Source organism: Neocloeon triangulifer, unplaced genomic scaffold, assembly GCF_031216515.1.
Source record: "Neocloeon triangulifer isolate White Clay Creek 2 clone unplaced genomic scaffold, ASM3121651v1 ptg000003l, whole genome shotgun sequence".
Lineage (NCBI taxonomy): Eukaryota > Metazoa > Arthropoda > Insecta > Ephemeroptera > Baetidae > Neocloeon > Neocloeon triangulifer.
Window position 1 is genome coordinate 6344899 of NW_026775546.1, and position 24488 is coordinate 6369386.

Sequence of the window (24488 nt, forward strand, 5' to 3'; positions counted from 1 at the left end):
TACCACTTCCAAAGTATTGTTGGTTAAACACAATTCTCAATTATAATCTCGCTTTGTAATGCAAATAACGTAACCACGTTGTTTATTTTTACATTCAATGTGCGCTGCACAAGGCGATACATGAATACACGTCTTTCATCTTTCGTGTATACAACAAGAGTGTAACTCGAGGCTTCCGCTCGAGTTGGAATTGTATTGGTGGAGAGTGCACAAGCAGAAGCTGAATTATTCACTAGCATATCGCGGGACGAAGGCGGTTCTCGTCGCCGATTATTATTTTCATTGTTATTGCTTCCTTCTGCCGAGAGCAAACTCATCCGCCAGCTCGTTTACATGTGCGCCTTATGCTTCTCCCGTCTCGGATCGACGCTTGAATGAGAAAGATCATTGAGCATTATATGATGGTGCATCTCATATTAAAGCTCATCTGCACTGCATCATAATAGTGCGATAATCATTTGTAAATAGGAGCTCTATGTGAGGTTAAGTTGCAAATTGTTAGTCATCATTTTATTTTGAAATTTTCAAATAGTTTGCCTATTTCAAGTTTTCATAGATAAGAGTGAGTTGTTATTTTTACTACAGGCAGTGTTTGGTGGTACACTTGAATACAAAAGAACCATGTATTTTTTTTAACCAAAGTTTATTTTTTTAATTCATTTATACAACTCCAATTTTTAAGGAAAATTGTTGTAACTAGACAAACATAAACCCACGTAAACCTAAGGTTTAAGCAGGGCACATAGGAACGTCTTGCAATCTAGATATGAAAATATAAAAATTATATTTAAAAAATTAAAAATTAATATTTGTTCACCAATGCAAATATATAAATAAATAAAAATATGAGAAGTTCATCAGAATGAAAATATTAAAGTAATCTAAAAAGCCGTAAAAACACAATTATTAAATATTATTTTTTGGACATTTGAATGATTTTTGAAACACTTTTACTATAACAGAAAAAAAGGAAAAAGATTTTGAAACATTTTAATTTAGATAATAATTTTTTCCTCTTATAGTATTTTGAATTGTTTATTGCGGTTTATTGTTGCTTGTTTCATACATAAAAATTTCAGATTCTGCCTCTAATTAAATTTTCAGTTTTCCTAGAAAATCAAAATTTTTTTTAAAAAACCCTTTCTGCCCTTTTTTCCAATTTGAAACTTTTTTGTCGACAGAAGATTAAATAAATAATAAATTAATTTTGTAAAATTTTTTTAAATTTTGCTTTGAAACTTATACACGGTTCTCAAACTATTTCAGTTTTATTAATTGCTGATCTTTCTTTTTCTTGTTATTGATTCCAGGTGGACTACCTCAACCTGGAGGAATCCACGCGCAACCACTCTTCTGTGATAGACCGGCTGCAGCCGTTGTTCTCGCCCACCGACCCGAACAGCAAGTACAACAAGCGGCTGTTCCACATCGCCCCGATTTACCACCGCCTGCTGTCGCCGGCCACCACCCGCCTCCTCGTCATCGACGCCGACGTCCGCTTCAGGGCCGACGTGGCCGACCTTTACCTTCAACTGCTTACCTTCCAGCCCCAAGAGATGATGGCCCTGGCGGCCGAGCTCTCGCCCATGTACGACAAACCCTTTGAAAGGTACCGCAAGTTGAATGGCAAGAGCAAAGACGGCCTGCCCAAGCCGCAGGGTGGCTTCCCAGGGTTCAACTCGGGGGTGGTGCTCTATCATTTGGGCCACATGCGCAGCAATGGCGAGTACAACGCCCTGTTGGACCAGAAATCTGCCATTGAAAATCTGTGCAACAAGTTTGGCAACTACAGAGGAGCTGCAGTCGGTGATCAGGTATGCTTAAACTATTTATAAATTACATTTTATTTCTGAATGAAGTAATATTATAACTGCAATTATTTTTTTATATTTTAATAAAGGTTTCTTGAAATTTCACACAAAGAAAAATTGAAATCTGAAAAGGACGCTTGAATAGTATTCAATTGACAGCTTAAGCCTTAAAACCCTAAAAGGATTTAATTTCACTCCAAATTTTCATTCCAACAGCTGGGGTGGGGGGAGAGGGAGGGGTTTGTTATTCTGATTCTAAATCATGTAATTAACTAAAACAAATCAGAGCTTTAATTTTTTGCTCTGAACTATTTTGATTTTTTTTCCTAAAAATATTTTTTTTTTTAATTTTTCTCTAGAAATTTAATTTTGACGTTATAGTTCCTATTTTACATAAGTTTTTGTTTGTACTAGTTGATACAAAATTATAATAAGAAATTACAATCTAACTTTCAATTTAAAAGAATCTTCTAAAAAACGCATTTATCTGGGACTTTTTAACTAAATTTTGAGCGCAAAAATTATTCTCTTGGAATAAAGGAACTTTTTTCCATAAATGAAGTACTTGATTCTAACGATTCTGAAATTACTTTATTACAATAAATTTAACGTTTTTCTACCTGATTAAATATCATAATTCTAATTTGCCGTAAGATTACTTTCTCATTCATTTCAATAACTGGAGCACTTCAATTAACTCTCGGCAATCTCTCAAATTATATAATTTTCCATGTACAGAGATGATAACTTCTAAATTGACCTTATTTTGAAATTACTTCCCTGATTACTATGTAATAATTTTGCTTGTTTGTTATTTATCGCAGGATTTCCTGACTCTGCTCAAAGTGCACAGGCCGCAGTGGGTGCGTGAAATCGACTGCGGGTGGAATTACCAGCTGGACATGACCATGGCAGTCCACCCTTTCTTCGGCCAGTACCACCTGTGTGATTCAGAAGCGAAGATTCTGCACGGCAACGGTGGTGCCGTCATTCCGACCGAATCTGCATTTGCCTCTTTGACCTCTTCAATTGCTTCGTTGGAGAAAGCATAATTTGACTGATGATTTTTTTCTTTCTACAAAATCTTCCTCTTTTTTGCTATCAAAAAGAACGATATTACATGCTGGAATTGATAAAAAAAAAAAAATTGTAATCTCTTACTGATGTATTTTGATTCATCGCTTTATCCTCAGAGAAGATAGAAAAGTGGATCATGGAGTGCTTTACGTGTGGGAAAGTGATATAAAATATGCCAATGAGTTATTACTGTGGTTTGCCACTGTTGATTGGCAAATGAGAGCGAAAGTAATTTATGATACACACCTCAGGTTGTCCTATGAATATTTCATGCATTTGATTGTGAAATTAATCAAGCATGAACTGTGCATTTTCAGATTAAATGAAAAATTATGAAATTTGCCATACATAATAAAATTCATAAAATTATTAAAAAAATAAAAGCAAAGTTAATTTTAAAATTGTAAGTGCAAACGCATACGGTATGAAAGTGATTTTTCGAGGATGGAAATTTGTGTACATAAAAAAAATCCTGCCATTGGAAAAGAAAATGTTTTGTATTAATAATTTGTGATTTTGTGATAAAAAATTTTATATTTTGACTTCCTGCGTTTACCAAATGAATAGCGCATTGTGTGTCTATTTTTCTCTATATGTTCAGAAGATTTCTCACTCCTATAAAATAATATTTTCTCTAAAATAAAAGCTGCAAAATTAAATCAAACTTAAATATTTTAATTCATTTTTATTTTTATTCATGCTCTCATACTCTGGTTCATTTAATTGCAAATTGATGTCTATAATCAATCTAGCTGACTTAATTTCTGGTTTTATGCGCGCATAAAATGCAGCTAATTTAAAATGAATTTTATAATTTGCGATAAAAAAATTAACATAGATTTGGAAGCAGTTAATACATATAAATCAGGTTTTACAATCTATGATTATAAAAAATAATATAAAGCTGCCTCAGAATAAATTTTAATTTCAAATTCCTTCAATATTTTGGCACTTTTTGCGCAGCTGTGATTTTATTACTCTCAATTGAAAGTGCAAGAGCATGCCGACTTCCCGCTCTCCAAGTTCAAAGGAGCAATACCGTCTGTGATTGGCTGGCGCTTTGTAAAGGTCAGCCAATCGCAGTTTTCCTTTGTAGGCTCGATTGTAAACACGGGAATCATAAAAAGAGACAGAACGAAAGGCTTAAAAATAAGTAAAAGGCGTTGGCGAATTTGCCAAAATCAAAACGGAGTGCTGGCATTCCGTTTGATTGCCACCAACAAGCATCTAGAAGAAAGAAGAAGGTCCTCATTAAATTTACAAGTCCATCTCATTAACGCCCTTCAAAAGGTATTAAGAACACTTCAAAATTCAATGCTAAAATTCATACGTTTTCAATATACTCCAATTTTACAATATTTTGAAACCTTTCACTGGAATAAAAATAAACAATTTTTTTACAGAAAGCTGAGAAATTATTTAATTGCGAAATGTCTTCTGCTGGTGGCACTTTAATGTTGCGATTCCTACGACGTCTTCAGGAAAGGTATAATTTCTGTCAGATATTTGCGACCTTGTATGATTATTTCATCATCTCTTTAGACATTCGTTTGCACCTAGATTGTTGACTAACAATGTCCGTTGCCTGCATACGGAGCAAGGTGATAAACAAACCATGCAAGATGGTAAGTTGTTTGCAAGTAAATTGACAATTATGATTCTACATACATAAACTAATTTTGTATTATTGATTTTCAGTGAAGGATAAGCTGGTTGAGCACATGGGCGGCGTCCAAGGGTACAAACCGTTGCAGATGCAGCGATCACACCTGCTGGAGCTGCTACCATCGAGTCAGGCCGAGCTGCCGCCGAGGGCTCCGAGTGACTCGTTCGACTTTGCCGTCATCCCGTTGAGCAGTTCTCCGGCGCTACAGGAAAAGTACATAACATTCCTTGGGCACGTTCGAACTGGCCGATTGATGGAGGACATGGACTTGTTTGCTGGTATATTCAATTAAGAATCAAGAATCTGTGGTTCTATTCTTATATTATAGATATTCTTAAATTTTTATTATTTAGACTCTTAAAAACTGTTTGAATCATTTGAATGTGATTTTTTTTCAGTTTGGGTTGCTCACAAGCACATAAAGAATCCTCGCCAGAAGGAAGGAATGCCGACTCCCTATGTTTTGGTCACTGTTCTGGTCGATCAGATCAACTTCGAGGATATCGTTCCGAAAGTATTAAAAACTTGCCTAAAAGAAATGTACATCCAGCTAATTATTTATTTTTCTCCCAGCCTGATTGTGATATCCGTCTGTCCGGACATGTGTCCTGGGTCGGACGATCGTCGATCGAAATTACAGTCTGGCTCGAACAGGAGCTCAATGGAAGTTGGCAGCGTTTGACCAGGGCTGTTTTTCTCATGGCAGCTCGTGATCCGACAGGACATGGCCCGGCCATTGTCAACGCTCTTGTTCCAGAAACGCCCGAGGAAAAGGAGCGATTCAACAAAGGAGAATGTGATTTTTTCAATATACGCTTTTTCATATAAGCAAAATATATATTTTTGCAATTTTTAGTGAATAAGAAGAGGAGGACTGCTGTGCAGAAAGCATCACTTTTGAAAACAGGGCCTACTACCGAGGAGCAGGGAATCATCCACGAGCTTTTTTTGCAGACAGTTGACCCTAAAGACACAACATTTCACAAACGAATCTTGCCTCCGCACACCATGTGGATGGAGGACGCCAATCTTAGCAATATAGTTTTCTGCCATCCTGAAGTAATTAAACTTTTATATTTCCAGTATTTTTAATACCGACTTATTTTAAACTCTAGGACAGGAATTTGCACAATAAAGTCTTCGGTGGTTTTCTCATGAGGCAGGCTTTGGAGCTATCGTGGGCGTCTGGATATTTGTATAGCAAGTTCAGGCCTAAGCTTTGCCACATTAGTGACATAGGTTTCCACAAGCCTGTCGACGTTGGCTCGTTATTGAGGCTCAAAGCGTGTGTTAATTACACCGAATCAAACTACATGCAGGTAAATTAAAAATTTGAAAATATTTCAACAGTCTTTATTGGTTTTTCTTGAATTAGATTGTGTGCCATGCTGAAGTGTTTGACCCCAGGACCGGGCAGCACAACACCACCAACCAGTTCCATTACACGTACGAAACCCCCGATCAAGTCCCTAAGCTCTACCCAAAGACTTATGATGGTAATTTTTTAAACAAATTTATTTGATTTCAATTTTAATTCTTTTTTTTCCAACAGAGGCCATGATGTACTTAGATGGACGACGTCATTTCCAGCATGTGATGGGTCTGTCTGGAAAGTAGATCTAAAAATAATGAGCTACGTTTGCTCGAATTGTTAAGATGTTTGAAATTTTCAATGTTATTATCCCAGTATTCTCCGTCGTCTGTTTAACCTCACATTTTATGACATCTTATCGGAGTTGTCAAAAAAACTAACCAGATATTATTATATTAAATGTTGCTATTTAAAATTTTACTTTTAGAGACGAGCTCTCTATGTTCTAACTTGTTTGCTGTGAATGTTATGGAATTGGCATTTGCAAAATGAAGTTTGTTGCTTATCTTAAGAGGCAAATCAACTTTAAAATCCCATGAATATTTTATTTACTTTTTTCCCATTTCAGATATTTCATTTTTTAAATGTCTGCCTAAAATCCAAAATGAATTTAAATTCAAAACTTGGAGTTGTTAAATTTTATTTGCATTTTTAAGAGCCACATCTTATTCAGTTGAAATTCATGCCCAACAACTGCATCTTTTCCTGGCCAGGGTCCATGTCAGGGAAAAACAACTGGCCATTTTCAAGCAAACAATCGGTGTAGTTTTGCTCTCCCAGCAATTCAAATCCATATTCTTGGGCGGCCTGCTGACACTGATTAGATGTGAAAACTGACTTAGTCGCAGGAATGCTCAGTGCTTTGCACAGCTCTTTCCTTCCCTCGAGGAGCATCCGTCCGACTCCTTTGCCACGCCAGTCAGGGATGACATACATTCCTGAGCCGTCCAGATAGCGATCTACATTATACCTTTATTCAAAGTTATTATTTTACAGAAATCAGGGTTAAAAAGCAGACAAACTTTTCAAATACGTCGGCCAGAGCTCCAGTCCGGAAAAAGGCTGTGAAGCAAATTTTTACTTTTTCGCTTTTTAAGGTGCCACCAAAATCTGGCAGAGGAGGATCTTTTTTACTGGTCACATACAGAAGGTTCAGTCCAATAATTTCGGGAGGATTGTTTTCTGAAACTGTATTTTAAATTATTTTATTATTTAATTTAGAAAAATTAAAATACCTTTTTCTAAACCAGAGCCAGGAGTGTCGCCCTTCAAAACGACCAGTGACACACGCTGATTGAGAATGAATTTGCTCCAAATAGCGCACTGCTCTCCAATGGCCAGTGGATCTTCAGCCACCTTCAGGGCCTGGTTCATAGGCTCGTCTTTCACATAAAAACGTGCCTTGCGATTATATTATATTTGAGCAATTTTTCTTTAATTTAAATGTTATTAATTACCAGAAATTGAATTACAAATGGATCCAAGTCCGGTGTGACGTCCCGGACAACAAGGCCATCCTGCCGGTGCCAAATTTTTGGGGTTAGGTCCGAGCGGCGCCAAATTGGTCTCTCGGCCGCTTCCAAAGGTCTCAAGTGACTCAAATCTACCGACTCCATCATGCGGCACAACAGGCACTGGCTCGTGTTTGAGGACGACTGGTCTAGACGTCCTTTATAAGGGAAGCAAGTCAATACCAAAGATTTAGAACAGCGATTGAGTGAATTTAGTAGGAGTGCAGTTGAGTAATAAAAGGAACGCGACGGCTTATTGGATAATTGGCTTTGCTTTCGTCGCGTTGTAGTGCTTTCTATTTGGCTGAATGGGCAGATTTACGTGCAAGTCCTCTTGCATAAGAAAAGGAAAAGAAGAACAAAACACAAGAAAATTACAAAAGGGGGTGGTAGGATTTCATTGATTGCATTTATTTCATTACACATTTGCATAAAATATCAAATGCACAATAATTGTCAACTATAGTTTTCATAAGACTTTCCTATTAAGTACATATTACCAGTGTACATAATAAATTGTAATATGATATTATAATTTACTATTTACTAGAAGGCATTTAATTAAATAAGAAATTTAATTACAAAAATATTATCCTGGCATACACGTCAGTGCTGAAAATGCTTTTTGTTCACATTTTTTACAAGCTAATCCACTAAGCGAGCCATTACTTGGATTTTTTTCTGGTCCGGATGCATGTTGGGAAAAAGAAGATCCCCTTTTTCGTCTTTCATCTCTGCATAGATCCGCTCGCCAAGCAACTCGAAGCCGCCTTTCAAAGCCACCTTCTGGGACTGGATGGCCGAAAACACGGTTTTGGTCAGCGGAATGCCCATTTCTTTGCACAATATGTTCCGCGCTTTGACCAATAAATTTCCGATGCCTTTTCCACGCCACGCTGGGTCCACGCACATGCCGCCGCCGTCAATATAAGTGTCCACGCCGTACCTATATATTTAAAAGATATTAAAATGATTTTGCTTTTAATCAAAAATGGGATTTAATTAAAAAAAATTTTGAAATATTAAAAACCTTTCATATACGTTGACCATTTCTCCAGTTTCAATGAAAGTGCCAATGCAGAGTTTTACTTTTTCACTTTTTAAGACTGTGTTGAAATCAGGCACTTCTGGGTCATCCTTTTTTGTAACAAACAATTGGTTTACACCGATAATGACTGGAGGGTTTTCCGCACTCACTGATCATATAAAAAACATTTTTATATAAAATAAATGTTTTATATTAAATAAAATTTATAAACAAATCAACTATTTAACCTTTTTCTAAGTTAGCGCCAGGCGTTCCTTCCTGAATGGTGACGAGGGATACCCTTACCGGCAGCATAAGGCAACTCCACAATGCTCTCATTTCAGCCGAAGCCAGAGGGTCCCCTGCTGTGTCTAGCGCTTGATTGATTGGTTCGTCTCTTAAAAAATGCGTTTCCTGTTAATTTTTTAAATTATCAATAGAAAAAAATAAGCATGCTGAAACCCCTTTTTTAAAAATTGCTATTTAAAACCAACAAGTAAATTTATAATTCATTTTTCCAAAGAGTTTAAAAAAAATGCTAAATATTAATAAATTGAAGTATTTTGTGTAATTAATTGGTATTTTTTGAAGCGGAAATAGTTTAAATTATTTTTATCTACCATGTGTTTTAAGACGAAATGATCAAAGTCCGGCGTAACATCTCTGACAACGAAGCCATTCTCCCGCAGCCAAATTCGTGGTTCGGACAGTCTTTCTGGTCTCTTCCAAGCGGTCATGTCGACTCCGACCAATACATCCAGGTGGCTCAAATCGATCTCCATTATTTCAGACATCTTAAATACGACGATACTCGTTGCTGAACTGAAGAAACGGAGAAGAAGAAACAATTCAATTTTTCTCTTTGCGAACGTGCTATCTAATCTTTTTTAGACTAAAATCCTACCAAGCATTCACACACGCCTGCTATATTTTTAGCAGAGCGCGTGTCTTGATGACGTGAAGCTACCAGCGCACGCTCTCGAGACGATAAGCAGTCAAATGTGTTTATGTTGGTGTATTTTGAAATCTTTTGGCAAACACAACTCTGCCCGCAAATGATAGTTCAAATAATAGTGCTAGACGAATATGCGGCACGACATTATTGATTGCAAGTTGTTTAGCGTGCGTGCTCTCGTGGTGTGACCTACAAACTGGATAATTGATTTGTTGGAATTCATAACATTGATTCTGGCAAATGTAAGAAATATTAAATAAATTTTATTATGCCATTTTTAATAGTCATTGTGAAATTATTAAATTAATTTACTGGTAATAAATGAAAAAGAATGTAAAATTGAATTTTGTTACTCATAAAGACATCGTAAGAACAATTTGATATTAAATAATAATATGTATATCAAAAGAAGATCACAACTACTGGCGAGCACCAATATATTAAAAATGAAAAAAAATAAAATAATACTCTATAAATGTTTTAATGGGAAATTACCCTGCTGTGTGTGTGTGTGTGTTTTTTTTTAAATATAAATAGTTTAGCAGTCTTTTTCGGTTACCAACTTCCTGCTGTTATCTTGAACACCAGGAAGACGTTCCGCAAAGCAGGAAAGTCCTAAAAATGTCAGCGTCAACGCCTGCAAAAACCTTAATAGGCAACCTGGCCATCACAGAAATCGTGCGGGTTGCATTCAATGAAACTGGAGTGCAAACTAATTTGCAAACTCCCATTGGTTTAAGCCAAAAAATCTAAAAATTGTAAAAAAAAAACTATATATTGCATTTTAAATGATTGTGATAATGGAGCTTACATGAATATAAAAGATTATTTTTTTAATGAAGCCTCAGAGGCTAAATTTGTGAAAAGGTAATGTTAAAAGGTGTAATACTGAAAATGGAAACGGGGTGGGATATTATAGAGTGGAAAATTTGATCTTCTTCATAATACCAATTTATAAGGCCACATATTTATTGAAATACATTTTGTAACAAATTACATTAAATTGAATAATAATTGTCAATGCCACTTTGATTGCGGTCAATACAAACATACTGGCTCATCTCAAGATGCATACAAAATGCGTTTCCATTTAAGTAGTGGAACTTTGTTTACTGAAATTCCAAATAAAATCTCTCAAACATAGATTATACACATGAATAATAATATATTAGCAATGGGTAAAATAATTTTTAAAACTCAACCAGCCTCCTTGACAAATAGTGTCATGAAGTAAAAACAAGACTTCTTTGTAAATGTAAGTAGAAAACTCAACAATTTGATCCAAATACGTGAAAAATGGTGGGAGCGTTTTGGCCAATCAGCACGACTACGCATGTCATTCCAAAGGTCAGAGGGGCACCCGTTTGTAGGTGCGTCGATACTTGTCGTCCACTTCGACCAGATACCAAGTTCCAGGAAACAGAGTGTCCACAGGACCCTCAGGCACATACGGAACTAAAAGGAAAGAATTTTTTTAAATGAATAAACCCAAAAATTAAGTTCATAGGGAATCTCGTGAAAAGTTTCGAAATTTCTTAGTAATCCACAAGGATAGATTGATTTACCTTTGTGATGGTTTTTCTCCTTGGCGTCGAGTGTGGCTGAAAATTCCTCAGGCGCCACTTTCCGCCTGGCTTCCAGCTGAGGTTTAACATGTTTGAGCGAATCAACAACTTTCTTCACTGCCGCTAAGTCACTGCTAATCCGTAATGAGTAAATTGAAGACGCCAAACCCGAGCCATAGGAGAAAAGCGCCACCCTGTTGCCCGTCAGTTGAGCAGCTTCTCGACTAAATATTTTATTAGAAATAAATAATTTCTCATCAGAAAAGGCTTAAGCTACCTTATAAGCAAAGAAACAAGTCCACCATAGAGAGACGGCGTGTACATGTTTCCAATCTGGTTGGCCAAAAACAATGAAGGCTTCGTTCTCTCTTCAAACAGCTGCTTGCTGTTGTCTAGCACAAGACGCTCCACGTCCCGGTCAAAATAAGTCTCTTCCAGTTTGACATTCCTAAACATAATGATTAAAAACCATTTTCATATTGTGAACATTGTTCAATCCACTTGATTGCTTCAAATGCTGGTGGGAATTTGCTTTTCTCTTCGTCGCTCGCCAAGTAGTAGTCGTTGAGCAGAAGGCGCGCCAGAGACTTTTGCACAAGTTTGCAGTACGGAGAGTGGAAGAGAATTGCGTCGAATGAGCTCAGCTGCACTTTACTACCGGGATTTTCTGAAACGCCAAAAATGAAAACCTCTTTGAATTTAAATGTTGAGTGTACTTTTTTGAGCCTTTTTGCAGTAGAGTTGGTAGCAGTGGTCTAGCGCACTGAGATAACACTGGATGGACAGCTTGCCGTCCACCACTGGGTATTCGGAGTTGAGGTCAGGCTTGTAAAAGTCATAAGCGTGTTTCATGTAGCTAGCACGAAGGCCTGAGGAATTGCAAAATTGTAATATCAAAATAAGAAAATTCAAGAAATGAAATTGCATACCAGATTCTATCACTAGGGAAGCATTTGGTCCGACCAGCATGGCCATCGCTCCAGCTCCACCAGTCGGTCGGGCACTGCCGGTTGCATAAACTGCAATGTCTGCTGCAACCACAATGGCTAGGCGTCCTAAAAATATAATAATTTAAGGCCAAGTTCATAGTACAACTTTTATTAGAAATTATAATTGAACCTTTGAAAAATAAATTAATGATTGAACAGAAATATGCCATTTTTTTTTTTATTTTTTTACAAATCAGTTTCAAAAAATTTTAAAAATCATGGTGCATCAATTTAATACTGAAAAAAGTTTAGATTTCAATCAGTTTTGTTAAAATTTTGCAATCAAAATCGTAATTTTTAAACTTGATTATGTCATTTATTCCTCTTTAGAGAAAAGATTGGCACCCGATAAAACCATCAATATTTGAGGATAAGATTTTACAATTTCTTCTCTATTTATTTTGTTTTAGTGATGTATGATTTACAAATTTCTTTTTTATATTTCTGTCTTTGCCCGAATAAATAAATAGTGATAAATTTTGCCAAGCATTTCTAGCAATAATAAATATTAAATTTGATGTTTTTTACTAACCATCCCAGGCGGAAGATTCAACCCACGCAAGGGCGTTGAAGAGAGCGGCCGTGCCTCCGTAACAGGCGTTGGTCGTGTCGATGCCCTCGATGTCCGTGTTGTCTCCAAAAAGCTGCATCAGCACGGTCTTGACACTCTTCGACTTGTCCAAAATAGTCTCGGTGCCGACTTCGAGTCGACCGATCCGATCCGCGCCTTTAAAATAAATTTCATTAATAAATAAATAAATAAATATACTCTTATTTTTTTACTGATATTGTTCCTCTCCATGAGTCGCTGGACGGCGGTGAGGCAGAGCGAGTTGACGTCCTCGCGGTCCGTGCAGAAGCCCATGCGGGCCTGGCCGAGGCCGACGGTGTACTTTCCGGCCGAGACGCCATCGAACTGCTCCAGCTCGGTCTGGTCGACGAACTGCGAGGGAAAATAGGCCTCGATGGCGATGATGCCCACGCCCTCCGGTCTAGACATCCTGAGAAACGAGAACAGATTGGGATGCTTCAATTAAAGCTCAGTTGCATCATATAATGTGTGTGTGCAAAAAAAAATGTTGGTATGGCGGTGATGGGAAAAAATATTGGTACGGCTTCTTATCGCACGTGCTTGTTACTCATGTGATCCAAGGGGCTATGTTTAAGGTTTAGAGAGATATCATTGAAAATTAGGCAAAAGAGAAAATACTGGAAAATACAATGAAAGTAAATAATGATTCTTAAATTGAGGTAAAATTAAATGTGTTATAAAACAAAATTCTTTAATGATTATAAAATTATTATTCCATTAAAATTATTCAATTGAATATTGAACATAAAAAACAGAATAATATATTGGTAAATTAAAATAGTTTCAAAATAATATAAAAATCAATTTTACTTTTTAATAATCTTAATATTTGAGTCATTATTAAATTTAAAAATAATTGAGGGCATTTTTATTATTGTTCATAATGTTATAAAACTTTCAAACTTCAAACATAATTTCTATTGATATTTTCTTTTAATTTATTTACTTTGGTTTCTTAAAGGATTTAAACAAAAATTTCCTTTTGGATTTTTGTATTAGATTTTCATACCTTGAGCTAGCCTTGCGCAAGATTTTATGGTATGAAAATAAATTTTATTATAGAACATTTTCCCATTAGTGCAAATTAAAGTTTTAAAAACATTAAAAATCCTTCAGACAGCATTGTTCGTTTTTTTTTTTTTTTTTTTAATTAAATATCATATTTTAATGAACACGACGGGAGGCACAGATGTTAGTACGCAATCGTCGGTTAAAATAATTGCAAGTCAATGATCCTCGGCGGGAACATTGTGATTGAAATGAGCGAACGAGTGCGCGAGTTAACTGTTTCAAAGCGCATATAACATTATAACATCCTGTCGAGACGCGGCGGCCGCGAACGAGCGCAATTCTCTGGTCGCCAAGTTATTCACGTTAGTCAAAACCGCACCAAAGTAACGCCAAGAAAATTACCATCTTCTTTCGGAGGTGCCAGACGTATTTTTACATTAGAAAAGCAGACCTTTCAAGTTCAAATTTATTTAAATACTTGACTTTGAAGACCTCAAAAAGCAGTTAAATGTGGAACAGTTGGTAATGTTATAGTACGCGCGACGTGTTTCCCAAAATCCCTGATTTCAGTTGGCATCACTTGCATTACGTCGCGCGTTTAATAGTGGTTTTACGTCGCGCATACAATAATGGTTTTACGTCGCGCGTACAATACTGGTGGCGGTGAAATTGTTAAGGAAACCGATTATTCCATCGATACCTCGGCAACATGTATAGCACGCGCGACGCAATTCTTTTCCTACAATCTTAATTAAGGGGACTGCTAGGAAGAATAGGGGCCCTTGGGATGGGTTCAGAATGGGGCAAGACGACCTCTGGAGGGCCGTGCGCACCCTTATAGCAGGCGCGACGTATCACTATGGGACGCGCGACGGTCGAAAAGCGAACTCCGGAGGGCGCTTTTCACCATCGTCAGAGGCGCGACGCATGGTTATAGGACGCGCGACGTATGCTTATAGTACGCGCGACGCATGCTTATAGTACGCGCGACGCATGCTTATAGTACGCGCGACGCATGCTTATAGTACGCGCGACGCACGATTATAGGAGGCGCGACACGCGCGGCAAATTAATTGAAAGGTGTTGCACGCGGCCGGAGTTGTGGGCACCCCACGAACCGGCAACTCGGAGGTGGGCAACCCCCAAGATTAATTTTTGCAGAAGCCGCGAGCGAGGGGTGGAGGCGCAGCGAGGTCGAGGACGTGGGGAAGGCCGTGCGGAGGGCGAGGACAAAAGGGCGGCTGTGTTCATGAGGGGGCTCCGCAGGAGCCCCCTCACGAACCCCGCCCTTTTGTCCCGCCCGGAGCCGGCCTTCACCACGTTCTCGGGCGAGCGCGCCTCCAGCCCGAAGCTCGCAAACCCACAACGGAGTTGCTTACAAAAGGAATTGTCTGCAAAAAGGGCTTAGAAAGCAAAAAGTGTGTTGCCCACAACTCCCTTTGCAGACAACACCTTTTGTGGGCAACTCCGTTGTGGGTTTGCGAGCTTCGGGCTGGAGGCGCGCTCGCCCGAGAACGTGGTGAAGGCCGGCTCCGGGCGGGACAAAAGGGCGGGGTTCGTGAGGGGGCTCCTGCGGAGCCCCCTCATGAACACAGCCGCCCTTTTGTCCTCGCCCTCCGCACGGCCTTCCCCACGTCCTCGACCTCGCTGCGCCTCCACCCCACGCTCGCGGCTTCTGCAAAAATTAATCTTGGGGGTTGCCCACCTCCGAGTTGCTGGTTCGTGGGGTGCCTACAACTCCGGCCGCGTGCAACACCTTTTAATTAATTTGCCGTGCGTCGCGTCGCGAGTACTATAATCGTGCGTCGCGCGTACTATAATCGTGCGTCGCGCGTACTATAAGCATGCGTCGCGCGTACTATAAGCATGCGTCGCGCGTACTATAAGCATGCGTCGCGCGTCCTATAACCATGCGTCGCGCCTCTGACGATGGTGAAAAGCGCCCTACGGAGTTCGCTTTTCGACCGTCGCGCGTCCCATAGTGATACGTCGCGCCTGCTATAAGGGTGCGCACGTCCCTCCAGAGGTCGTCTTGCCCCATTCTGAACCCATCCCAAGGGCCCCTATTCTTCCTAGCAGTCCCCTTAATTAAGATTGTAGGAAAAGAATTGCGTCGCGCGTGCTATAGAGGTTTCCGTGGTAATCGGGAAATAAAATCGGTTTCCTTAAAAATTACACCGCCACCAGTATTGTACGCGCGACGTAAAACCATTATTGTATGCGCGACGTAAAACCACTATCGAACGCGCGACGTGATACTTTTACATGGGAGCATAAGTGATGCCAACTTATGAAAAAACACGTCGCGCGTACTATAACATTACCGAACAGTTTGTGATGAATTTCAGGTTAAAATAGAGTTTCAAAATTATTTTAATTGAAAAATACAAGTATGAAAAAAATTGGCATAATTTATTTGTACATTTTCCCAAATTTAGACAACTATTTAGATTAAATTTTTTATTATTAATAAAGAAAATTTTCAACAATAAACTTTTGTTAATCTGACAGTTTTTTCCTCGTCGAGAATTTCACTTTTTGTTTTCGGATGTTTGGACACACATTAAAAAAAGTGAAATTTCTGCGGTGATATCGTCTCGGACAAAGCGATCGAGTGTGTGTGTTTTTGGTCAGGAAAGAAAGAAGACGATCCCAGAGAAATCTCTCTGATCTCCGCAGCTATGATTTTCTGAGAAGAAGAGTTTGATAAGAGCGGGAGACGCCAAGTGGGTCAAGGCAGGTGACCGACGTCAAATTCTTTAGACCGACCTGCCTGCACCGGGTGCCGCCGCGCACCATCGGAAACAGAGAAATCACGGTTTAGAAAAGCACGATTAATTATCGACGTGATGACGACGGCGAGAGTGAATCGCGTGAGCAAACGAAGAAATCGGCATAGGCCAAAGAATTTACGCACAATTTAACTTCATTAATTGTTCAGCTTGCATCATGTTTTTAAAGCTACAAAATAAAAAAAATAAAAATAGCACCTTTTTCAGCTAAATAAAAAAAAAACTTAAAAAATTGCATCGAAATAATCATTTTATGGTAGTAAAAATATGTTGAGCAAAAATATGAATTTTTTCTTAAATTTTGCGAAATTTTTATTTATTGATGAAAACAAGCCTGCATTTTTTTTACTAAATTTTGTCACGAGACATAAATATGCATTTATAATTATTATTTTTGATAATTCAAATTTTATCTGTAAGATCAGCACAATTTTATTTTCATTGCTATTTAAAAAGAAAAATATCTGATTTTTTTTCTTTTTGACAAAAAGAAATTTATATAAATTTAATTCCCAATTCCTAACAATTCCATGTTAACTAAGGGTGATGTTTTTATTATATAATGTGATTAAATTTTAAAATATTAAAAAAATTTCACTATAAAAAATTAATTTAATGTATAATTATTTCTGTCCTATTCGTTAAAAAATTATTAAAATAATAATTTGCTTTAAACCAAAAATAAACCTTTGTTCAATCAACCTATAAAAAAATTTATTAATTAAGTCTGCACAGTAAACTACAAAATATTAATAAATACAATTATTTATTGAAAGAATCATATAAAAGTAATCTCTCAATTAAATTTAATGTTTTAAAATTTGCAGCAGTTTAATTATTTATTGTTTATTTGTATTTTTTTTTTAGTGAAATAAGTATTAATAATTAAAAAAAAATCCAAGACTACTAAAAGTCCTATTTCTTTATAATAATGTTTTTTAACAATAATTAAAAACAAAATTATACAGATCCGAAATCAAGTACTAAGCCGCGCCCACTTGAAACATATGATCAACATATGATCCAAATAAAAAAGGAAACAAATTTTTTAGATTGAAATATTTAAGAAAACTTGACACGCAAAGATCCACGCGTCACTCTTAAATCACCACTTAATCTAATCTGGCCCCGAATTACCAAGAGTGAATAATTATTATCGGCCGATTGAAACAAAAACTGAATTTACAGGAAACGGCAGAAAAGGGTTGAAAAGACTGAAGAGGTCGGTGGTCGTTGAATGTTGGACGATTTGAAGGAATTCTTTACCTGGTCGCGGGGCCTGAAGACTTGGGCTGGCAGGAACGGTGCTTCTCTCTTAGCTGCGTGTCTCTTGAGACTGGCAGCGAGCGATCCTCGGCAGGAATGCACCGTTACCTGCCTCCGGCGGGCGCCGAACCCACCACACACTCACGAAGGTGTGTCTTTTAGCTCCGGCCCGCGCCGTCCGCGGCCTCCCTCTCTGCTCCCCTGCAGGCGGCCGACCTTGCCTGAAGAGGGCCTCACAAGGGTGGCTGAGGGTGTAACAGCAGCCGGGGTTTCAGGTCCAATGTTTATCTCGCGTGCGCGAGGGCAAAAAAGAAAAGGAGAGAATTTGAACCACTTGAAATCAGATGACGCGTTTGAATATTGGCGCGAAAACGGTGTGATGCGACCGCGTTGCCTTTTTCATTGGGAGAAAAGTGCCAACAGTATGTCGAAGGTCGAAGACCTGCGGTTCGTGGTGGTTGGAATAGGTTCGTTGGCATTTCGAATCCTCGTGAGAAAGCCAAAAAGTATTTTACTATTCAACCCAGATCCAACAATGTTCCTGTGGCTGTTAAAGTTATAATACAAAATGTACCAAACAGCTAAAATAATGATTAGCCTTGGCCTTGAGCGTAAATTTAAATAAATAAACAACATAATAAAAACGAAATTTAACCATTATTTCTACGACATTTAATTTTTAATCTGATTTATCTGAAATTTTGGGAATCCCTTATAGATCAGAAAAAAAGAGACACCTGAAAATATCAATCAACATTTTTCCAAAACTTAAAATCAGAATTAATCATTTCATCTGCTTAAAATACATTTTTTATCATAAGTTTGAATTGAATTGAAACGTATTCACTTCAATTTGAAATTGTCTGAGAAATTCTGATATGAAGTGTAATTTAAACAATTATTAGATTTTATTTTTTAAATACTTATGTTTAATGGGTTTATTGATTTGCAAAAATAAATACTTCAGTGTACAATTAAGGTTCCATTTCAAGCAACAATTCTAGCGAATTCTAGCTGAGAGCATTTGAATTGACTTGTGCTGCGCCATTTCTGGGAACAGCATTTTGCCGTCCGGTCCCTTAAGTTCTTCAAAGTGCTTGTCCAGAAGCACTTCGAATCCAGCTTTGGCTGCCAGAACCTTTTGCGAATTGATTTCTGTGTTAATGGTTCTGGTCAGCGGAATCTTCAAATAGCGGCAAAGGTCAATCCTGGCTTTCATGAGCATCAAGAAGATACCTTTTTCATGCATTATCGGCACCGCGAAAAAACCTACTGAGTCAAGGTAGTGGTCGATGTTGAATCTAAACTTGAAAATTTATTGAAAGGAAAACAAGGAGATACGAGACATGTATACCTTTCAAATATGTTTACCAAAGAGTTTAGATGATTCCATAGACCAAATATTTTTTTTATAGCTGCCCCGTTGCATTGTGAAGAAAATGTAGATTTTTCACCTTTGCAGTGCAGGGTCAAGACGCTTACACCAATTATTGTTGGCGGATTCGAAACACTGACTGAAATATTTAAAAGAAAATATGAGAATTTTAGTATTATAGACTAAAATGAATTTTTATGTTATTTAATTTTATAAAAAAAAAAAACACTTGCATTTTATTATATTATTATTTTGAATTTGAAACAACAATGAAATTTATTCTGACTTTTAAATTGAGCTTTGAGCTATGAAAATTATCTAAGTTTCAAACAAAAATTTTCATTTTATCTATAAATAATTTAATTTAAATTCTATCTAGAATTTGCAAACAAAGAACAACTACCTTATAAAGCTTTTCTTTAAACTCATTTGCTTAAAGCAGCTTTATTTGCGTTGTTATTTATAATTTAAGATTTAAGATAATAGTTGCCGTTCTTTGGATAAAGTGAAAAAAATCTAAGGCTCGGAGATAAAAATACATTACATTTTTTAATTTATTTGTTCCTATATTTTTACCTGGTTCAAGGTTTGAGCAAGGAGTGCCTTCGGCCAGAGCTACGAGAGACACTCTTTGCGGCAGGATATTTTTCCAAATAGTAGCAAAATCGGCTATGGAGTCCGGGTCTTCAGCGGGTTTAAAACTTTGAGCCAATGGAGATGAGTCCCGAGCGAAATTTTCCAACTTTTGTATAGAACAAACGAGAATTAAAAAAAATATATTAAGAGTTTAATGACACATCAACGGGCAATCTTTGTCTAGATATTATTCAATTAAAGAAAATAAATTGATTTACTAACAGAGATCATACTACAAAAATCCTATACTACAAGTAAAAATGGTAGTATTTTAAATTAACGTTTATGTCCCAAGAAAATCAATTTGAGATAAAAATAATTACCATGTGTTGGATGACAAAATCGTCCAAATCTGGGGTGACGTCGCGGATTACCACGCCGTTTTCCCTGGAATAAATTTTCGCAGGGGCACTCGCAGGCCTACTCCAACCTTCCTTAGCCATGTTTCAATTGTACTTTTCAGTAACGACGGCCGGGGGTTTCAAAAGTATACTCTCTCAAGACTCAAAACGGAACTATATAAAGGCCGCCTTATCAGTGTTTGACAATAAGAATTTAGAAAAGAACTGTGCCAAGAGATTTAAATGTTCTCCGAGGCCCAATAACCGCATTTTGCCCTATGCAAATACATATTGAGTTTATGTAAGTAACTATGGAATTGTTTTTTTTTTTTTGCGATAACTAGTACACTATTATTTGCAGAAGATTTTGGAGTTCACAATATACGCTAATTTTAACAGAGGCCCGATGCAACAATTATATTTTGTTTGCATTGTTGTTCAGTTTTATGGCACCATTTCTGATTAGCCAACGACAATAGTTACTCGATTTCATTTTCACATCAAAAGCCTCAAGCCCGTTTGCTTTTATTTATTAATAAATGATAACATGCATTGATTTCTTTTTTAATTTTTATATTTTAAATATTAGCTACACAATACGGCACTGACATTAACAGAGATTTTGCTGAAACCGTGGAAGTCATAGAGACTCCAATAATAAATTTTTTATTCAAAATTCTTTTTCAACCCAAATACTTCATAATATTTATTCGTCAGCACAAATAATCAGGACAGGAGGTTTTCCTGGGAAACGTTACCCACTAAAAAATGCAGATTTTGAAGAAAATTCTGGCATAAGAGGTAAAATTTAAATAATATCAAGATTTTTTATTATTATTCATTTTTTTTTTTATATTTCTAGTGATTCGAAACACAACTTTATTTGAAACAGTTTCATTTCAAGGAATAGTTCTGACTGAGAGTTGAATTGACTTGGTGGGCGCCATATCTGGGAAGAGCACTTTGCCGTCTGGTCCCTTAAATTCATCATAATCCTTGTCCTGCAGAACTTCAAATCCAACTTTGGCTGCCAATTTTTGCGACTGGATGGCCGTGAAAATGGTTTTGGTCAAAGGAATTTTCAAATCGCGGCACAGGTCAATTCTGGCTTTCAACAGCATCAAACCGATTCCTTTTCCGCGCGAAATCGGCGCCACAGAAAGCCCCACTGCGTCAAGATAGTGGTCGACGCCGTATCTACACTTACAATCTCTCATAATTATTTCTTTAGAGAGGAAAATAACGAGAAATACATACCTTTCAAAAATGTTTTCCAAAGAGCTTATCTGACTTAACAGACTGCCGACTTTTTTGAAAGCTGCTCCGCTGAATTGTGAAAGGAATGTAGATTTTTTGTCACTTTTACAGTTCACGGTCAGGACGTTTGCACCCATTATTGTTGGCGGATTCGAAAGACTGACTGAAATAATACGAAGAAAATAATATTAGGATTGATAGAATGACACTTTCGGAATTTTATTAATTAGCTCCAAAATTAATTGTGCCGATCATTCGCAAGCTAATCCCATTCAAGATTAATTTTACTAAAATTTTTTAGCAAATTGGAAATAATAAAATAAACATAATAGATGATTCTCAATTCATTTTTTTGTTTTTATTCAACGAAAAGTTAAGAATTAAAAAAAAACCATGGTATAATTATTTAAGTTGTGTAGAATTTTAATACAAAAATGACTTTGCTCAGGTACTTTTTCTTGCTTTAAATAAACTGAAAAAAGCCTGCTTTCACCTTCTACTTAAGAAATACAAGACGGAAATGTGCATATTAATTCTATAAAATATAATACTTTTTTTCATATCTTTAATTACCTGGTTCAAGATTTGAGCCTGGAGAGCCTTCGGCCAGAGCTACGAGAGACACTCTTCGGGGCAGGACATCATTCCAAATAGTGATCAAATCGGCAAGGGAGTCTGGGTCCTCAGTGAGTTGAACACTGCGGTTCAACGGTTCGTCCCGAGCGAAATATTCTAACTTTTTTAAAATATGAAATTAAAATAAATTTTGTCAAAACTGAGAAAAAGATTACCATGAATTCAATGACGAAATTGTCTAAATCCGGGGTGACGTCGCGGATCACCACGCCATTTTCCCTAGCATAAATTTTTGCAGGGGCACCTGCAGGTCTACTCCAACCTTGCTCAGCCATGAATTAATTTGGTTAACAACTTGTAAGCAAATTGTAGCGTTTCAAAGGTCTGCTCTCAAGTCTCAACACAGAACTATAGAGGCCACCGGTATTTTTTATCAATGTTTTGATAAGAAAAAAGTATTTCAAGAGATTAATGTTCTCTGTAGCAGAATCGTCGTATCTGCGCCATACATTAAAAGTTTATACAGATGGAAAGATAAGATTGCAAAGTTTGCAACTGCATGAGGCATTTTAGAGCCTCAATTATTTGCATAATATAACGTTTTGCAAATACACGATCATGCATTATTTCAGTTATGTGATATAACTTTAACTATATAAATATTTTTTAAATAGTTTTCATTAATATATGTAATTAATTTTATTTGCTTTGCTTTAAGGTTACACGAATAATAAAAATTAAATGCGTTGACTTATTTTTCTTTATTTAACAAAATTGTCACAAAAAATATTTGTTTTTTGGAGAGGGTCATTCAATTGTGTGACAAAACGACACCGCCAATCCGCCACTGTAGAGATTTTGCTGTAACTACTGGAGGCAAAAATATCTCTCTCTTATATAAATATTATTCAATCCTTTTTGCCATCAGCATAATCCTCGTATGTTCAGGAGGCATATCTGGGAAACGTATTTGGCCATCTGGTTCTTTTAAATCCTTGTACAAGATCTCCCCTAACAACTCAAAACCACCCTTCAGAGCTACTTTTTGCGACTGCACTGCCGTGAAAATTGTCTTCGTCAGAGGAATGCCCATTTCCTTGCACAGGTTGTACCTGGCTTGAACCAGCATTTGCCCGATTCCTTTCCCGCGCCACTCTGGTGACACGGACATTCCTCCGCCGTCAATGTAGTGGTCCACTCCATATCTACAATATTATGAAAGCATACATATTTTTCCAAAAATATAGTATTTTTCTATAAATCAAGAACCTTTCAAAAACATTAACCATTCGGCTTGTTTGACGGAACGTGTTAAGGCACCGCAAAAGTTTTTCACTTTTCACGGCCTCTTTGAAATCAGGGAAAGGAGGGTCGTTTTTTGACGAAACAAAAAGTTGGTTCACTCCGACAATAACTGGAGGATTCTCTACAGACACTAAAAATTTTTTATTTTAAATTAATTTATTTTCTATTTTTTTAAATAATTCTGTGTCATGCCTTTGTCCATATCAGCGCCAGGTGTTCCTTTTTTCAATGCGGCAATGCTCACATTATCTGGGTAGATACAATTTTCCCACATTAAAATTTGCTCCGTTGTTGTCGATTCATCATCAGTTGTGTGCAGAGCTTTATTCATGGGTTCGTCGTTCAAATAATATTTTTTCTTTCAATTTCAACGGTGAAATTTTTTGAAAATTAATTTCAGCAAAATTTATAATAATTTTCTTACCATGTGCTCCAAAACAAAAGGTTTCAGGTCAGGGGTCACATCTCGGACAACAATGTCACCTTCTTCGTACCAAATCCTCGGACCAAGGTTTTCAGGTCTCTTCCAAATCTTCTGAGGCAGATGAACTTTGCTAGCGTCTGCACCCATCGTGTAGATTGTGCTGAATGAAATTTAATGGAGCCAGCCAAGCCCTTGATATTTGTTCAAGGTTTTTGTAGATAATTTGTCAATTAAGAAAGGTCCACGTTTTGCACTCTTTAAATTAAACTGTATTAGATTCTGTCTGTGAATACGTGAGTGAATAGACAAATTAAATTTTTGATTTATATCATGGACCTGTATCTGTGAATTGTTGTATATAACATAATTTGAAGCATTAATTCCTGAAATTTTTATTTAAAGAGAACCATAATGCAAACATAGACCCCTTCCACATGTTTACTCAATGTATAGATAACTTCTATTCATATGAGCAGGTCCTACATTTTGCATCTCAGTAGCACACATCAGATAAAAACAGTTTGGGCCGTGATATTCTCATGACGTTTAAAAAAAACAATTTTTGCTCTTAATTTTAAGCAAGGTTTTTATTAATAAATAAGATCAATATTTAAATAAAAATATCTCTTTCCATCTTTTGTAAAATAAACAAAAATGGTACATTTCCACTCTGTGGATCGAAGTAAAAATCCACCTCTACCTGAACCATGTGTGCACAAATAACCTAGAATACAAACAACTCATTGCCAAATTGGTGTCACAACTCACAGGGTTATTGCCTAGAGATTTTCAAAATCCATGGCATATATGATTAACTTCTTGCCAAATTTGATTAAAAATTTCCTTTTAATTTATAAAAACGGGCTTCTAAAAACCGACACCGTAGTGTTCAAGAATTTCTATGCAAACAACAGTCCCTGAGGAAACAGCCACATTTGGT

The 24488-nt window shown here is 36.9% G+C and overlaps 7 protein-coding genes across 10 annotated transcripts in view; 2 read left to right on the plus strand and 5 right to left on the minus strand.

Annotated features, from left to right (window-relative positions):
* The window catches only part of LOC132193177 (xyloside xylosyltransferase 1-like), an 89384-nt gene extending 86420 nt beyond the window's left edge, over positions 1 to 2964 (plus strand). For all 3 annotated transcript variants that reach the window (XM_059613641.1, XM_059613638.1, XM_059613640.1), the window contains 2 exons: positions 1311 to 1814; positions 2636 to 2964. In XM_059613641.1, coding sequence (XP_059469624.1) covers positions 1311 to 1814; positions 2636 to 2863 — 732 coding nt within the window. In that variant the 3' untranslated portion in view covers positions 2864 to 2964. The remainder of the gene's footprint in view (positions 1 to 1310; positions 1815 to 2635) is intronic.
* Positions 2965 to 3990: 1026 nt separating this feature from the next.
* Positions 3991 to 6468, plus strand: LOC132192393 (acyl-coenzyme A thioesterase 9, mitochondrial-like). The gene is made up of 10 exons (XM_059612341.1): positions 3991 to 4178; positions 4292 to 4374; positions 4431 to 4513; positions 4587 to 4832; positions 4953 to 5068; positions 5128 to 5350; positions 5411 to 5613; positions 5670 to 5873; positions 5930 to 6050; positions 6107 to 6468. The coding sequence occupies exons 2-10, from the start codon at positions 4319 to 4321 to the stop codon at positions 6169 to 6171; spliced, it is 1317 nt and encodes a 438-aa protein (XP_059468324.1). The 5' UTR covers positions 3991 to 4178; positions 4292 to 4318; the 3' UTR covers positions 6172 to 6468.
* Positions 6469 to 6558: 90 nt separating this feature from the next.
* On the minus strand, positions 6559 to 9524 carry LOC132192460 (uncharacterized). 2 transcript variants are annotated; one of them, XM_059612434.1, is made up of 7 exons: positions 9085 to 9356; positions 8713 to 8878; positions 8468 to 8633; positions 7384 to 8383; positions 7162 to 7327; positions 6949 to 7114; positions 6559 to 6896 (listed from the first exon to the last, which is right to left on the minus strand). In XM_059612434.1, exons 4-7 carry the CDS (start codon positions 7543 to 7545, stop codon positions 6596 to 6598), a joined length of 795 nt encoding a protein of 264 aa, XP_059468417.1. In that variant the 5' UTR covers positions 7546 to 8383; positions 8468 to 8633; positions 8713 to 8878; positions 9085 to 9356; the 3' UTR covers positions 6559 to 6595. The 2 variants fall into 2 exon arrangements, with proteins under 2 accessions (XP_059468417.1, XP_059468416.1); XM_059612433.1 differs by lacking the exons at positions 6559 to 6896; positions 6949 to 7114; positions 7162 to 7327 and adding an exon at positions 9369 to 9524 and having other exon boundaries at positions 7798 to 8383; positions 9085 to 9286.
* Positions 9525 to 10347: 823 nt separating this feature from the next.
* On the minus strand, positions 10348 to 17953 carry LOC132205862 (hydroxymethylglutaryl-CoA synthase 1). The gene is made up of 9 exons (XM_059635202.1): positions 17635 to 17953; positions 12757 to 12974; positions 12506 to 12700; positions 11914 to 12039; positions 11701 to 11853; positions 11486 to 11651; positions 11262 to 11432; positions 10985 to 11208; positions 10348 to 10874 (listed from the first exon to the last, which is right to left on the minus strand). Exons 2-9 carry the CDS (start codon positions 12971 to 12973, stop codon positions 10768 to 10770), a joined length of 1359 nt encoding a protein of 452 aa, XP_059491185.1. The 5' UTR covers position 12974; positions 17635 to 17953; the 3' UTR covers positions 10348 to 10767.
* A 597-nt stretch (positions 17954 to 18550) lies between these two features.
* Positions 18551 to 20124, minus strand: LOC132192830 (uncharacterized). Its single transcript, XM_059613000.1, has 4 exons — positions 19969 to 20124; positions 19586 to 19751; positions 18989 to 19148; positions 18551 to 18935 (listed from the first exon to the last, which is right to left on the minus strand). Exons 1-4 carry the CDS (start codon positions 20086 to 20088, stop codon positions 18635 to 18637), a joined length of 747 nt encoding a protein of 248 aa, XP_059468983.1. The 5' UTR covers positions 20089 to 20124; the 3' UTR covers positions 18551 to 18634.
* A 700-nt stretch (positions 20125 to 20824) lies between these two features.
* On the minus strand, positions 20825 to 22233 carry LOC132192614 (uncharacterized). The gene is made up of 4 exons (XM_059612651.1): positions 22035 to 22233; positions 21817 to 21979; positions 21244 to 21406; positions 20825 to 21183 (listed from the first exon to the last, which is right to left on the minus strand). Exons 1-4 carry the CDS (start codon positions 22152 to 22154, stop codon positions 20886 to 20888), a joined length of 744 nt encoding a protein of 247 aa, XP_059468634.1. The 5' UTR covers positions 22155 to 22233; the 3' UTR covers positions 20825 to 20885.
* Positions 22234 to 22569: 336 nt separating this feature from the next.
* On the minus strand, positions 22570 to 23727 carry LOC132192722 (uncharacterized). Its single transcript, XM_059612809.1, has 4 exons — positions 23549 to 23727; positions 23317 to 23482; positions 23089 to 23254; positions 22570 to 23024 (listed from the first exon to the last, which is right to left on the minus strand). Exons 1-4 carry the CDS (start codon positions 23693 to 23695, stop codon positions 22724 to 22726), a joined length of 780 nt encoding a protein of 259 aa, XP_059468792.1. The 5' UTR covers positions 23696 to 23727; the 3' UTR covers positions 22570 to 22723.
* Positions 23728 to 24488: the final 761 nt, after the last annotated feature.